The 16,690-nt window shown below is 46.1% G+C and overlaps 1 protein-coding gene across 1 annotated transcript in view; it reads right to left on the reverse strand.

Moving 5' to 3' along the window:
* The window catches only part of WNT3 (Wnt family member 3), a 91,838-nt gene that overhangs the window by 3,734 nt on the left and 71,414 nt on the right, over positions 1-16,690 (reverse strand). Inside the window, exon 3 of the mRNA XM_038385492.2 lies at positions 241-506. Within this exon, the coding sequence (XP_038241420.1) occupies positions 241-506 (266 nt within the window). The remainder of the gene's footprint in view (positions 1-240; positions 507-16,690) is intronic.

Consider the following 16,690-nt stretch of genomic DNA (forward strand, 5'->3'; position numbering starts at 1 on the left):
AGCCTGAACAAAGAGAGACGTTGGGTCAGTATGTGGAGATGCTCGGCTGTTACACTAGGGCTGCCTGCCTGGCAGGGTTCAGTCATGGCTGTAAGTGCAGCCAGGGCCTGATCCGCCTTCTGTTAATAGGAGTCTTTCCATTTCCTTAGTGGGAGTTGAATCAGGCCATCTGCAAATGCCAGGGGACTACAGTATGTGCCGGTTTTGTGACAGAGGAGGGTGGGAGGGGAAGGCACTCACCGTTCTGCCTGCTTCATTATTGTGTCTGTTCATGGCTGATCGGGCATCCGGACGGTTCTCTCGGGCATCTGCAAACTCCCGGGAAACCAGAACGCCAAAGTCAGCATCCTCACTGCAGCCCCCCCATTTCCAGCCATCGCCTGGGGGTCCCTTGTGGTGTGAGTCGCAGCCGCAGATGGTGGAGGTGCCCTCAGCACAGGAGCGGGTGACAGCGAAGGCCACGCCGGCTGAAGCAATGGCATGGACAAAGGCGGACTCTCGCGTAGCTGTGAAGAGACAGGATTTCTGTTTGCCAGAGGCTGGGAATGGGCGATGGGATGGATCACTTGATCATTCCCTGTTCTGTTCATTCCCTCTGGGGCACCTGGCACTGGCCATTGTCGGAAGACAGGATACTGAGCTAGATGGGCCTTTGGTCTGACCCAGTACGGTCGCTTTTATGTTCAAGTCCATGGGATTATGTGCTAGGTTAATGTTTAGCTGCTTCCCTTCCCCAGGTACCCACCAACTTCTGTGAATCTTTTTAAAAAGGTTATTTATTAACTTTTCCAAAAAAAAAAAAATCCAAAAACCGAGCAGTTCCCTAATGAGCAAGACCTAGAGCTGGGGCATAGACGCATGTATATGTGTATACCGGGCAAGGGGGACATTGTGTTGGCGTTGGGCGATTCTATTCCTGCTGTGTATGGAATTGGTGAGACTGATACTGGAACACTGTCTAGTTATGGTGTCCACGCTTCAAAAAGATAAAAGTCAAACTGTAAAGGGTTCAGGAAAGAGCAACAAGAATGATTCATGGGCTGGAACAGGTGCCTTTCAGGGAGACTCTAAAGGTACTCAGCCTCTCTAATTAAGCCAAGAAAAGGTTAAAAGTTGCCTTTATCATGGTCTATGTATATATCTAAACAGGGAAAAGCTGTCTGATGATGGGGATAAAGGTATAATAAGATCTAATGGCTGGAAGCTGAATCTAAACATGCAAAGTAGAAATAAAGTTCAGTTTTTTTAATGGTGAGAGTAAGTAATCATTGAAACAGCTTCCCTAGAGTGAAGTTTTCCCCATCTCTTGCAGTTTTTAAACCCAGCCTGCTTGTCTTAAAGATGCTCTCTAACGCAACCAGATGTTCCGGGCTCCATGCAGGGGTCACTTGGTGAAATTCTCTGGCTGGGGTGATGCAGAAAGTGAAACTGGATCATCATAGGTGGATAGATTCCAAGGCCAAAAAGGTCCATTGTGCTCTTCTAGTCTGACCTCCTGCCTAGCACAGGCTGGAGAACTGCTCTCAAATAACCTCTAGAGCAGATCAGTTAGAAAAACAGCCAGTCTGGATTTAAAAATGGTCAGGGCTGGAGAAAGGTTCCTTCCAGCCTTCAAATCTCTGAATGGGAGAAAGGGAATATGGCTGAGGGGCTTCCTGGCAGAACAGCTCCTCGCCAGCCAGTCCCTCCTTGTGTTTGATTCAAATCTCAAACCTCACATTCAGGGAAATGAATCACTGCAACAAAGGAGCTACAAGGGAAACCGCTTCCCCGAATCAGAGCATGGGACAAACCGGAGGGCCTGGAAAACAAGCCAAAGAGAAGCAATCTTCATATTCTGGGCATTCCACTGGGTTTCAAAAGTAGAACTCCCCTGACTTTGCTTCCAAGAATGCTCCCAGAGACTGAGTGCAAAGAGTTGAACAAGGCAGGAAAAATCGACCTCTGGCCCCCCTAGAAAGGATCAATGACAAGAAAAGGTCCGATGGCAGCACTCTGGAAGACAGATAATGGGGCTGAGGCAGTGATGGCTGCAGGGACCAGCGCACAGGATGGGGAAGTCAGGCCCAGCTGCCTCTGCCTCAGTGTGTGACCCTCTCTGGCTCATCTTGCCCCAGCATAGCGGGTACAGAGGGGGGGGACCAGTTCACTGCAAGCCTGTCAGATCATTGCTGAGCTGTTCAAATTCATTCCCTGAGCCGTTCTTCACCCTGCTGCAGTTCTCAGTGACTGGCTTCTTTTCCGTGTACCGCACCTTTAAACTGCTCAGATTCTGCTGCCTGCAGAGACCGGCAGCCATGTTGTGCTCTGTTCTTTGCAGGTTGGTAGGAGGTGCTCAATGCATGCTCTCCAGCCTATGGGTTTTTGGGTTTATTTTGAATTCAGGCTGAATGTCTGTTTTCTTGTGTCTAACTCAGCAAGCACTGCAGTGTGCTGAAAATACACTGGGTCATCTTTCACTAGTGCACAATCAAGCCCTTTAAAGAGAAATCAAAGCATGCTGCCTTTAGACTGGACAAGAATATGCCATTTGCTTCAGTAATTATAGAGGTGTCCTGCACAGACAGTAATTTATGAATCAGCAAGTTTATTAGAAACAAAATTCACTTAGCTAAGTTGTGCTCAGGCATATGGAGGGATGAGCTGGAGGGCTTGATTCCCGAGGGAAGAATGAAAAGCTCTAGCTGAGCTAGGAGATTGAGGGGGTGAGTCTAAACATCTGCAAGAATGGAGAGAAATTAGTCATGGCACAGCTAGGAGGGATGGGTTAAACCAAGGGAGAATATAGGTGCAATGAGTCTGCTAAGCAGGGGCCTACCATTCCCATCAAACCACTTGGGGTGGGGGAGAGACATGGAGGCACATCCCTGTCCCAGGTGAGGGAGCAGAAATCAAGGAAGGCCTTGATCCAAAAAGAAACATTGCAGTCGGGGACGTGGTGGTGGCTTGGAAGACAGGAACTGCCAGGAGGCAAGGCGCTTGGTAACCGTCAGGGAGAGGGCTCAGAGCAGGCTGTGACTGATGGACATTGCAGCCAGGAGCAGGTCGAGGCAGGACTTACGGGAAAGCAACGGAGATTAGGCAGGGAGCCAGTGCAGAGAGGCCCCAGCAAGATACATCACTGACTGATCCTGGCCTGGAACCCTGCCTGCACCCAGAGCAATGGAGTGCAGAGGGCAACCCTCGCTGGACCGTTAATATTGATTTTTGATAAGTCTTGAAACAGTGGGGAACTTCCAGAAGACTGGAAGAAAGCTAATAATACACCAATATTTAAAAAGGTGAAACCTGATGATGAGGGTAATTATAGGCTTATCACTCTGACACCTATCCCAGGTAAGGTAATGGAGTGGCTGATATGAGACTTGATTAATAAAGAAGTAAAGGAGGGTAGTATAATTAAACCAATTAATATGAGTTTATGGAAAATAGATCCTGTCACCCTAATTTGATATACTTGCTGCTTAAATGACAAGTTTTGTTGATGAAGGTAATAGTATTGATGTAACAAAATTAGACTTAGTAAGATGTTTCACTTGGTACCACACAACATTTTGATTAAAAAAAACTAGAATACAAAATGAACATGGCACATATTAAATGAATTATAAACTGGTTAAGTGAAGGGTCTCAAAGTGTAATTGGAAACAGAGAATCAGCTTCCAGCAGGTGTGTTTCTAGTGGGGGTCCCACGGGGATCGATTCTTTGGCCCTATGCTATTTAACATTTTTATCCATGACCTGGAAGAAAACAAAATCACCACTGATAAAGTTTGCAGAGGACACAAAAAATGGGGAAGTGGTAAATACTGAAGAGGACTGGTCACTGATTCAGAGTGATCTGAACACTTGATAAGCTTGGGCATAAGCAAAACATATGCATTTTAATAGATCTAAATTTACACTTCTAGGAACAAGGACTGTTGGCCATATTTACAGGTGGGGGATGCTATCCTGGGAAGCAGCAACTCTGAAAAGGTTTGGGGGTTGTAGTGGCCAATTACATTTTGAGACCTATCAGTTAGCCAGTGAAGCTGTTGCCAGCCGTTGGATGTATATATGGGAATTCTGAGGGCTAGAGAGGTTATTTTATCTCTATTTGGTTCTGTTGTTGGCTGCTGGGATACTGTGTCAAGTCCTGGTGTCCACAGTTCAAGACGGAAGTTGATAAATTGGAGAGGGTTCAGAGAAGAATTATTAAAGGTACTGTGCCTTATAGTGATTAGGAGCGCAATCTTTAGCTCAGCAAAGAGAAGGTTAAGGGGTGACTTGATCCCAGTCTCTAAGTATCTACATAAGGATCAAAGATTTCATAATGGGCTTTTCAATCTAGCAGAGACAGGTCTAACATGATCCAATTGCTGGAAGCTGAAGCTAGACAAATGCAAACTGGAAATGTGTAAATTTTTAAGGATAATTAACCATTTGGACAACTTACCAAGGGCTGTGGTAGAGGCTCCATCACTGTCAATTTTAAAATCAGTTTTGGATTTGTTTTAAAAGACAAACTCTAGTTTAAATAGGAATTATCTGGGGGGAGTTCTATGGCCTGTGCTAAACAGGAGTTCAGATGAGATGATCACACTGGTCCCTTCTGGCCTTGGAATCTATGAATCTGGTTGGCAAGGAATTAAGAGGCAGTTGCCATAGGTATGAGATCTCCTTAGTGAGTAGAAATGAACACTCCTGATGACTGACTGAAATATTCCCCTGAGCCCCAAGAGTGGAAGGTCAGTGCAGTTGGGAGATGCGGTGCCCCATCTTCTTACCCAGAATGTATACTAGGCATGGTCAGTGCTGGGCCAGCTGGCTCAACCATTATGAACTAGCTGCTCGAATAACTAGCTGGGAAGAGGTTGCCAAACTGGATTTTCTTGGCCTGCTGCTCCAAAGTAAAACCCAGGAGTGTTTGAACGACTGACCTGTGATACCCCAGGGGAATGTGCCTCTGTCAAGGATGTTCCACAGCGGTCTCTGCATCAGACCACAGACCCTGAGTGGAACCGAACAGCCTTCAACAGCTGGTGACAAGAAAAAGGGGAATCTGTCAGCAATTTTGGCTATTTCCTCTGGCACCTGGCCACCAAGGCGATCCTGGACTATGACAACCAAATGCAGGATTTACTGGTCAGGAACCAACTTATGACATGCAGCTGGGGGAGAAATCTGGATAGTTCTTTGTAAGGAGAAACCAAATGGGCTGGAAGAGACCATCAGGCTTGCTGTGGAGCTAGAACTGAATTTGGCTAGTTTCAACAAGCCATTGGATCATGTTATACCTTTCTCTGCTAGTTGGAAGAGCCCATTATTACATATGTGTTCCCCTTGTGGGTACTTATACACTGCAATCAAGTCAGCCCTTAACCTTCTCTTTGTTAAGCTAAATAGATAGACTCAGGGAGTTCAATCACTATAAGGCAGGTTTTCCAATCCTTTAATCATTCTTGTGGCTCTTCTCTGAACCATCTCCAATTTATCAAAATCCTTCTTGAGTTTTGGGTATTAACACTGGATATAGGATTCCAGCAGCAGTCTCACCAGTACCAAATCCAGAGGTAAAATTACCTCTCTGTTCCTACTCAAGATTCCTCTGTTTATGCAGCCCAGGATCACATTCACTCTTTTTGCCACAGCGTCATACTGGGAGCTCATGTTCAGCTGATAATCCAGCATGACCCCCAAATATTTTGAAAGTCCCTGCTTCCTAGGATAGCGTCCCCCATTCTGTAAGTCTTTGTTCTTGATGTGTACATTTACATTTGGCCATATTAAAACATAAGGTTTGCTTGGGCCCTGCTTACCATGTGATCCAGATCGCTCTGTATCAACGACCTGTCCTCTTCATTATTTACCACTTCTCCAATTTTTGTGTCATCTGCAAATGTTATCAGTGATATTATCTTTTCTTCCAGATCATTGATAAAAGTATTAAATAATGTAGGGCCAAAAACCTATCTCTGCAAGACCCCACTGAAACAGACCCGCATGATGACAATTCCTCATTTAAAATTACATTTTGAGACCTATCAGTTACTCAATTTATTATCCATTTAATGTGCGCCATGTTTATTTTATATTCTAGTTTTTTAATTGAAATGTACGATACCAAGTCAAATGCCTCAGAGACGTCTAAATATATTACATAAACACTGTTACAGTTATCAACCAAAACTGTAATCTCATCCAAAAAATATATCTTTAGTTTGACAAGATCCATAAACCCGTGCTGATGTGCACTACACTGCTTTGACACAGAGGCCCATTGGTGGTTCACTTTTCTTTGTCAGCCTTTCTTGTCTGGCCTGATGCACTCACTACACCTAACACACTGTTGTCATGATATATACCCAAACAGTGGCATTTAAGATATCACTGGAAAACTAATAAGTCACTGATCAGTACTATTCATGTATGGGCTGTGTACAAAGTTATGCTAGAATTATGTTCTTAAAATGTGTTTGCAAGTAGCGCATAAGCACCGGCTGCCTTAGCTAAAGGAATGCGCATTTGCTTGACTGACCAGCCGGGTTGGCAGCAGAGACAACGAAGGCACATTTACATAAAAGGTAAACAAAGCCATCAACCTCGCGAGTGGCGGAGATAGACTCTTGTGAGGGTCTAAACCTCAAATGATAAGCCATTGAATCAAATAATTGTATCCAGCATTACTGTATCATAAAAGTGTACCACGTAAGGTCTTTTCTGAAAGCTGATTGACTCACTGGAGCTGACTATCTTTGTGAAAGGTCTGTATGAGGAAGGGTGGCTACTCAGTGACATTATGTGACCAAACACAGAGAAAAGTTTTTCTCCCAGACAGGTGGGAAGGCAGCTGTGCTTATGCGATAAATAATGCTGACAGGTCAGTCCTACAGAGTGATCTGGATTGTTTGGTAAGCTGAGCTCCCTTGAATAACACGTGTCTTAATACAGCCAAATACAAGCTCCTCTGTCTACGAACCAAGACTGCAGGTCACCCTGACAGTATGAGGGGTGTGTAATTTGGAAGGCAGTGACTCAAAGGATCTAGAGTAGAAATGAAAAGAACATGAACTCCCACGGTAATGCAGTGGCTAGTAGAGCAAACGTGATCCTTGGAGGGACAAAGAGGAGCAGAGTAAGTCAGAAGTTGGCCATAGGTATGTAGAGAGGCCGTTCATCCCCTCACCACCTTTGTGGCTGTAGCCCTGGGATGTGCCAAACATGCCTGCAGATCAACTGCACGTTTCTGCCAAGGGGAGGGTTCCAGTTTCCAGGGCATGGCCCCTTGAGCCACCAAATTGCTATGACAAGGGGCTGCCTCCAAGCGCTCCTGCTTGGTCTTGCTGCATGTCTCGTTTCACTCTTCGTCACGGGTGGGTTTGGCACACACCATGCTAGAGAGCTCAAATCCTGCTTTAATGCCATTTTCAGTATTGCTGCCCCAAAGGCTCATGGGTGTTATGCACTACTTGAAATAAATGTTGAGCAACTGAGATCATGGGGGGGGGGGCAATTATAGAGCCAGGGTTTAAGCCCCAGGTGTGGGCGGACCAAAGTTATAAGACCCTATTGATTTTGAAAAATGCTGAGTGGGGCGTTTCAGGGGGACTGTCTCTTGGGAACTCCTTGTTCAACTGATCCCATTTCTGGGTCATTCACACTGTCCAGCACCCCCAGAACACATGGCAAATGTCAAGACCATCCAAGTAAGCCTGCAGATTTTAGAGTCTTCACTGGAGGGTGCCGATCAGCCTTTCCTAGAATGGAGCCGGTGCTGCACTATACTATGCCATTGCTACTTGTCTTGCTGTAGTTCTGTACAGAAGCACTCCCCACTGAGAGCAGTGCCCTTTGCACCATCCTAGGACAAACCCATCGTGAGAGAAGGCTTTACAGATCCAACACACAAAGGTGGGAAGAGAAACGGGCACAGAAATGGGATAGATGAAGTCCAGAAAGGGACTTAGGTGTTGAACAGCCTCTTTAGTTTGCTTGCTAGTCTCCTGTCTGTTTATCACACCTCCTGTTTTTGTCTCAGCAGCAAAATTTACTTGCAAAGATTTAAAAAAAATATTCCAGACCCTTGATAAAGATATTGAATACTATTGGGCCCAGAACAGATCTTTGTGGAACCCCGCTAAAAACTCCCACACTGGATGATGATTCCCCATTTACAATCCCTTTTCAAGGTCTATCATTTAGCCAGTTATTATTATGTGCTATATTGATTTTGATAGTGCTACTATTTTAATTCTAATGTCATGCATGTTTAAATCAAATGTCACACACAACTTTGATATAACATCACCACAGTTATTCTTAGTAACCAAAATTGTAATCTCATCTGCCATCCTTTAATTCTGTACTCACTGCATCCCGTGTCAGGCTTTCCATTGTGTGCTGCTGGAGTCTTAGTGTACAGTGCGCACCATACCCAGCCCAAGAGAAATCCCTTTCAAATGTCACCTTCAGGCTGATGCTGAGCAGGCCAGGGTTGGACTAGATGACCTCCTGAGGTCCCTTCCAACCCTGATATTCTGATTCTATGAATCTGACATGCTTCCTGTTGCATGGAGATTTTGCTCCAAACCCATCTGGGGCTCAGTTCTCATGCCCCAGCCCAACTAGTGTAAAAATCCTCCCATCTAGACGATTGATGCTGTCCCAGCAGTGACAAGCTTGGCAGGTTATTGGGTTGCTGTAGATCAGACCAATGGTCCAGGGAGCCAAGTATCCTGCCATTGACAGTGGCCAGCACCAGTTGCCCCGAGAAAGGTTCAAAGCAGTTATGGTCTAACCTGCCCCCGGGAAAAGCTTCCTCTTCAGCCTCCAACAGTTAGTGGTTCTGGCTCTGAAGCACGAGGGATTATAGCCCTTCCCATGCTCTTGATGCCCTTACTGCAGAATCACCACTTGCTCTAAAGGAGTAGACTTCACCAGCAGTACAGGGCATGTGATGCACAGTTGAAGCAACATGCTCTAGGTGATAGATCAAGGGACTGAGAATCAAGAGATCTGGGATTTACTTCCAGCTCTGCCACTGATCTGCTGTGTAACCTTAGGCAAGTTGCTTTTTCTCATTGTGCCGCTGTCCCCCTCCCATCCCTTTTCCTCCTTATATAGTTAGACTGTAAGCTCTTCTGGGCAGAGACTCTCACTCTGTGGCACAGCACCTAGCACAAGAGTGCCCTGGTCTGGGTTGGGGCCTCTGGCTGCTACTGGACCACCAATAATACCTAGGCAATTCTGATCCTATGCAGCCGACGAGGGCAGTGACAACAGCCCACTAACACTTAACCAATGCATTATCCTACTTGGCCCCTCTCTAGTGCCTCCCCACCAGGGCTCTCTTGCAACTGTGAAGAATACAGGAAAAAATGCACCATGGCAAGGAAGCTGGCCGTGACTCAGAGGTTGAGATTTTGCATGTATGACACTATGCAGCACAAAACAGAAAAAATAAATGGTTTGTAAAAGTCAGACAAGCACCAGATGCAAAGAAAAATCAGCAGCATCCAAATAGACAGTGGGGCGTGTTCCAGGCCTGGTGTCAGGGCGCTCATGTAGCATGTTCCAGGCCTGGGCCTGGCATCAGGATGCTCCTGTGGCATGTTCCAGGGCAGGCCTGGTGTCAGAGTGCTCATGAGGCACGTTCCAGGGCAAAACTGCTCAGTTTTTCATAGTGTCTATCACAATTTAATAGAGATTGTGAGGCAGACCCCTCCTCTCAAAATCACAGTTGCTCAAAATGCCCATGGGCACTACAGCAGTTATTAAGTGGAAAAGTGACACTAACAATGCGCCGAGTGTATGTTAGTTCACATTTCAATAAAATGTAGCAGAGGGAAGCAAGGAGGTGGTGGCAGAACTGCGTGATTTGCAAAGAACTGGCTGGTCACTGTTGGGAACCTTGGCCCTTGTGGATCGAGCCCTGGATTTTAGGTGTTCAGCTCTTAAATTCTAATCCTAACTGAAGTGGATGCCTCCCCAAGCCTTAGGCAAGTCATGCCACCCACCTTTGCCTCAGTTTTCCATACAGTGAAGGGGGGATGATAGTGACTCACTTTGTGGTGGGGCAGTGAGAACTGATGAGATTATTTGTATAGCACTGTGGAAAGCTTGCTGATTACACAAAATAAAAAACTTTTTATCAAACCATGTTTTAATCCTAGAGAACAGTGGAGCTCGAACCATAGTGCTGTTATGGCAAGAGTCAGTCAATAGATGTCACTGTTATACCTACTCTTACTTTTAGTTCTTTTTCTTGGTTTGTGAGCAAGTGTTTAGTCTTTAAAGAAATGCTGTTGTGTTATAAGTTTTGTTCTGTAGTTGACCTTTGGGAGAAACTCTGGCAGACAGCAAAGTTTGTTCTCTGCTTCATTCTCGATATTTGGGGGCAATTCTTGGTACAGAGTAGCTTCATGAGGACTGGGCATTGATATGCAGTCTGGGATTTCTGGAAGAGAAGGTGTACTACATGTTATTTGGGACAGCTTCTGTCCCAGGACTGGTGCATATGTATAAATAAAGCAATTTACACTAAGGATATTCGCAGACTCCATGTCCCTGATTTGTCCGCTATTGGGAAGCCAACCAGCAAGGCCCCAGATTTGTACTAGCTCTTGGCAGAGGGGCACCAGTATTAATAAAAGTCACTTTGCTCCTGTGGTTCACAGAAGTCAGATTCTAGCTTATGCTGTGAGTCTAGACTGTGCTCCAGCAATTCAGTTCACTGTCAGTATTCTATCCAGTCCGGTCTGAAAGTCTCAGGTGGTATTTTCGAAGTGGTCAGCTTTGCTCTAGTTCTGCTCTAGAGCCATGTAAATAAAAAGAAAACAAGGAAAGAAGAAGTGGGATTGCTAAGCACTGAGGATGGGGTGAAGAGTAAAGATAATCTAGGCCTGTTCCAACACCTCAACAAATACTTTGCTTCAGTTTTTAATAAGGGCAATGAGGAGCTTAGGGATAGTAGCAGGGTGGCTAATGGAAATGAGGACATGAAAGTAGAAATTACCACATCAGAGGTGGAAGTCAAACTCAAGCTGCTTAATGGGACTAAAGCGGGGGGGGGGGGGGGGGGGGGTGCCAAGATAAACTCCATTCAAAAATATTAAAGGAACTGACTCATGAAATTGCTGGCCCAATAGCAAGGATTTTGAATGAATCCGTAAACTTGGGAGTCAAGTACCAGGGGGGTAGCCGTGTTAGTCTACCAAACAAAGGCTGAGGGGAGATCTGATCGTTCTCTATAAATGCATCAGAGGGACAAATACAAGGCAGGGAGAGGAGTTACTTAAGTTAAGTGCCAATGTGGATATAAACTGGCCATCAACAAGTTTAGGCTTGAAACTAGACAAAGATTTCCAACCATCAGAGTAGTGAAGTTCTGGAACAGCCTCCCAAGGGGAGCAGTGGGGGCAAAAACCCCATTGGGTTCAAGAGTGAGCTTGATACATTTATGGAGGGGATGGTCTGATGAGGTTGTCTACAATGGCATATGGCCGGTCTGCAACTTCTCATAGTAAATATCCCTGATGGCTGGTGCTGAGACACTAGATGGAGAGAGCTCTAGTTACTACAGAGAATTCTTTCCCACGTGTCTGGCTGGTGGGTCTCGCCCACATGCTCAGGATCTAACTGGCTGCTATATTTGGGGTCAGGAAGGAATCTTCCCCTAGATCAGATTAGCAGAGACCCTTGGTATTTTTTATTTTTCTTTTTGTTTTGCCTTCCTCTGCAGCATGGGGCGCAGGTCACTTGCAGGTTTAAACTAGTGTAAATGGTGGATTCTCCATAACTTGAAGCCTTTAAGTTATGGCCACGGGGAGGGGGGTGGGTGGGTGGGTGAGGTTCTGTGGCCTGTGACATGCAGGAGGTGGGCTTGGATGATCACAATGGTCTCTTCTGGCCTTACAGTCTATCAGTCTATGTAACCAAATCAGGGATACCTGGGTTATAGCTGGATCCTCCGACTCATTTAACTAGTCTCGATGGGACCTAAAATGATTCCTTAACATTTTTTCTTGCATGTGTGGCTAAGAAGGAGACAAAGGAGACGTGGTAGAACTCAGCTGCGTTACTTTTTATTTAAATGTAGACATGACCTTATGGTGACCAGCAAAAGGGGAACCTGCCTTGTGCCTTCTCAGGGGGAATGATGTCTGAAACCTTTGGTCAGAGAGAGAGAAGGGTTTGCTCTACGCTTCCCCCCACCCTAGTCTGCTCTTGTCTAACCTGTGTTTGCTAAATACAATCATAGAATCATAGAATATCAGGGTTGGAAGGGACCTCAGGAGGTCATCTACTCCAACCCCCTGCTCAAAGCAGGACCAATCCCCAACTAAATCATCCCAGCCAGGGCTTTGTCAAGCCTGACCTTAAAAACCTCCAAGGAAAGAGATTCCACCACCTCCCTAGGTAACCCATTCCAGTGCTTCACCACCCTCCTAGTGAAAAAGTTTTCCTAATATCCAACCTAAACCTCCCCCACTGCAACTTGAGACCATTACTCCTCGTTCTGTCATCTGCTACCACTGAGAACAGTCTAGATCCATCCTCTTTGGAACCCCCTTTCAGGTAGTTGAAAGCAGCTATCAAATCCCCCCTCATTCTTCTCTTCCGCAGACTAAACAATCCCAGTTCCCGCAGCCTCTCCTCATAAGTCATGTGTTCCAGTCCCCTAATCATTTTTGTTGCCCTCTGCTGGACTCTTTCCAATTTTTCCACATCCTCCTTGTAGTGTGGGGCCCAAAACTGGACACAGTACTCCAGATGAGGCCTCACCAAAGTCGAATAGAGGGGAACGATCACGTCCCTCGATCTGCTGGCAATGCCCCTACTTATACATCCCAAAATGCCACTGGCCTTCTTGGCAACAAGGGCACACTGTTGACTCATATCCAGCTTCTCGTCCACTGTAACCCTAGGTCCTTTTCTGCTTAACCATTCGGTCTCTAGTGTGTAGTGGTGCATGGGATTCTTCCATCCTAAGTGCAGGACTCTGCACTTGTCCTTGTTGAACCTCATCAGATTTCTTTTGGCCCAATCCTCTAATTTGTCTAGAGCCCTCTGTATCCTATCCCTACCCTCCGGCGTATCTACCTCTCCTCCAAGTTTAGTGTCATCTGCAAACTTGCTGAGGGTGCAATCCACGCCATCCTCCAGATCATATATGAAGATACTGAACAAAACCGGCCCGAGGACCGACTCTTGGGGCACTCCACTTGATACCGGCTGCCAACTAGATATGGAGCCATTGATCACTACCCGTTGAGCCCAACAATCTAGCCAACTTTCTATCCACCTTATAGTACATTCATCCAGCCCATACTTCTTTAACTTGCTGGCAAGAATACTGTGGGAGACCATGTCAAAAGCTTTGCTAAAGTCAAGGAACAACACGTCTACTGCTTTCCCCTCATCCCCAGAGCCAGTTATCTCGTCATAGAAGGCAATTAGATTAATCAGGCATGACCTGCCCTTGGTGAATCCATGCTGGTTGTTCCTGATCACTTTCCTCTCCTCGAAGTGCTTCAGAATTGATTCCTTGAGGACCTGCTCCATGATTTTTCCAGGGACTGAGGTGAGGCTGACTGGCCTGTAGTTCCCAGGATCCTCCTCCTTCTCTTTTTTAAAGATGGGCACTACATTAGCCTTTTTCCAGTCATCCAGGACTTCCCCCGACCGCCATGAGTTTTCAAAGATAATGGCCAAAGGTTCTGCAATCTCATCCACCAACTCCTTTAGCACTCTCAGATGCAGCGCATCTGGCCCCATGGACTTGTGCTCATCCAGCTTTTCTAAATAGTCCCGAACCACTTCTTTCTCCACAGAGGGCTGGTCCCCTCCTCCCCATGCTGTGCTGCCCAGTGCAGCAGTCTGGGAGCTGGAGTACTTGTGGCACCTTAGAGACTAACAAATTTATTAGAGCATAAGCTTTCGTAGGCTCGTTCAGCTGCGCATCTACCAATGTGATATATGCCATCATGTGCCAGCAATGCCCCTCTGCCATGTACATTGGCCAAACTGGACAGTCTCTACGTAAAAGAATGAATGGACACAAATCAGACGTCAAGAATTATAACATTCAAAAACCTGTTGAAGAACACTTCAATCTCTCTGGTCACTCGATCACAGACCTAAGAGTGGCTATACTTCAACAAAAAAGCTTCAAAAACAGACTCCAACGAGAGACTGCTGAATTGGAATTAATTTGCAAACTGGATACAATTAATTTAGGCTTGAATAGAGACTGGGAATGGATGAGTCATTACACAAAGTAAAACTATTTCCCCATGGTATTTCTCCCCCCCACCCCACCCCCCCCCCACCCCCCACTGTTCCTCTGATATTCTTGTTAACTGCTGGAATTAGCCTACCTGCTTGTCACCATGAAAGGTTTTCCTCCTTTCCCCCCCCTGCTGTTGGTGATGGCTTATCTTAAGTGATCACTCTCCTTACAGTGTGTATGATAAACCCATTGTTTCATGTTCTCTGTGTGTGTGTATATAAATCTCTCCTCTGCTTTTTCCACCAAATGCATCCGATGAAGTGAGCTGTAGCTCACGAAAGCTTATGCTCTAATAAATTTGTTAGTCTCTAAGGTGCCACAAGTACTCCTTTTCTTTTTGCGAATACAGACTAACACAGCTGCTACTCTGAAGTCTGGGAGCTGACCTTGTTCGTGAAGATAGAGGCAAAAAAAGCATCGAGTACATTAGCTTTTTCCACATCCTCTGTCACTAGGTTGCCTCCCTCATTCAGCCAGGGGCCCACACTTTCCTTGACTTTCTTCTTGTTGCTAATATACCTGAAGAAACCCTTCTTGTTACTCTTAACATCTCTTGCTAGCTGCAACTCCAGGTGTGATTTGGCCTTCCTGATTTCACTCCTGCATGCCCGAGCAATATTTTTATACTCTTCCCTGGTCATTTGTCCAATCTTTCACTTCTTGTAAACTTCTTTTTTGTGTTTAAGATCAGCAAGGATTTCACTGTTAAGCCAAGCTGGTTGCCTGCCATATTTACTATTCTTTCTATACATCAGGATGGTTTGTCCCTGTAACCTCAATAAGGATTTTTTAAAATACAGTCAGCTCTCCTGGACTCCTTTCTCCCTCATGTTATTCTCCCAGGGGATCCTGCCCATCAGCTCCCTGAGGGAGTCAAAGTCTGCTTTTCTGAAGTCCAGGGTCCATATTCCTGCTGCTCTTTCTTTCTTCCTTGTGTCAAGATCCTGAACTCGACCATCTCATGGTCACTGCCTCCCAGGTTCCCATCCACTTTTGCTTCACCTACTAATTCTTCCCAGTTTGTGAGCAGCAGGTCAAGAAGAGTTCTGCTCCTAGTTAAGCACTTGCACCAGGAAATTGTCCCCTACGCTTTCCAAAAACTTCCTTGATTGTCTGTGCACCACTGTATTGCTCTCCCAGCAGATATCAAGGTGATTGAAGTCTCCCATGAGAACCAGGGCCTGCGATCTAGTAACTTCCGAGAGTTGCCGGAAGAAAGCCTCGTCCACCTCATCCTGCTCGTCTGGTGGTCTCTAGCAGACTTCCACCACAACATCACCCTTGTTGCTCACACTTCTAAACTTAATCCAGAGACTCTCAGGTTTTTCTGTAGTTTCATACTTGAGCTCTGAGCAGTCATACTGTTCCCCTTACATACAATGCACTCCCCCACCCTTTTCTGCCCTGCCTGTCCTTCCTGAACAGTTTATATCCATCCATGACAGTACTCCAGTCATATGAGTTATCCCACCAAGTCTCTGTTATTCCAATCACATCATAATTCCTTGACTGTGCCAGGACTTCCAGTTCTCCCTGCTTCTTTCCCAGGCTTCTTGCATTTGTGTATAGGCACTTGAGATAAATCGCTGATCGTCCCTCTTTCTCAGGATGAGGCAGGAGCCTTCCCCTCTTGCACGCTCCTGCTCGTGCTTCCTCCCGGTATCCCAATTCCCCACTTCCTCCCAGTCAGGCTGGAAAATCCCTATTGATGGCTCTCCGCATCTCTACCAACCCCACCTCTATGGACGATCAGAGCATCAGTAGGTTTATTGCACCAGATCTGACACTGCAAGGTGAGTGAGGGGGCAAGAATTTGTATTTAGATGATTTGTAACTGTAACTCACCAGCTGAGGAGAGAAACTGGTCTGTCTGGAATGGGATTCAGGAGACAGGGTCATTTTCTGCCCCTACTACAGCCTTCCTGTATGACCCTGGGTGAGTCACTTAGTACGTGCTTCAAAGCCCACAGGTGGTTCTGCTTCACATGGAGATAATAGTACTGACCCCTGTCCCAGGTGTGCTGAGAGGGGCTCAGCCTACAGTGATGAGGCCAGGTCAGTTCTGAGAGGGAAACCCTTGGGAGAAAAAGCTCCTTGGGGTTCAAGATTCCACGTGCCTGCCCCGGGCCACTGTGCACATGAATCATCACCTCCCGTTGCAACAAGGAAGAACAAACTTGGCATTCCCGCTATTCCGAAGGGAAAAAGCAAGCCGGAAAGTGTCAGCTCTACTTAAAGGCTGACTCTAGCCACCCCAAGGGGAAAAAGTGGAGAGCACAAGTCTAATCAATGTTGTTTACTTTCAGGTCAGGTTTAATCAGGGCAACACCCCCAGCTAGAACAACCTCCTGCCAAACAAGTAATGCTTTAAACTTGGGAGTTTACATACACTTTTCTTGTCCCTGGCAGGGGGAGAGC

The sequence above is a fragment of the Dermochelys coriacea genome, chromosome 27 (genome assembly GCF_009764565.3).
Source record: "Dermochelys coriacea isolate rDerCor1 chromosome 27, rDerCor1.pri.v4, whole genome shotgun sequence".
Lineage (NCBI taxonomy): Eukaryota > Metazoa > Chordata > Testudines > Dermochelyidae > Dermochelys > Dermochelys coriacea.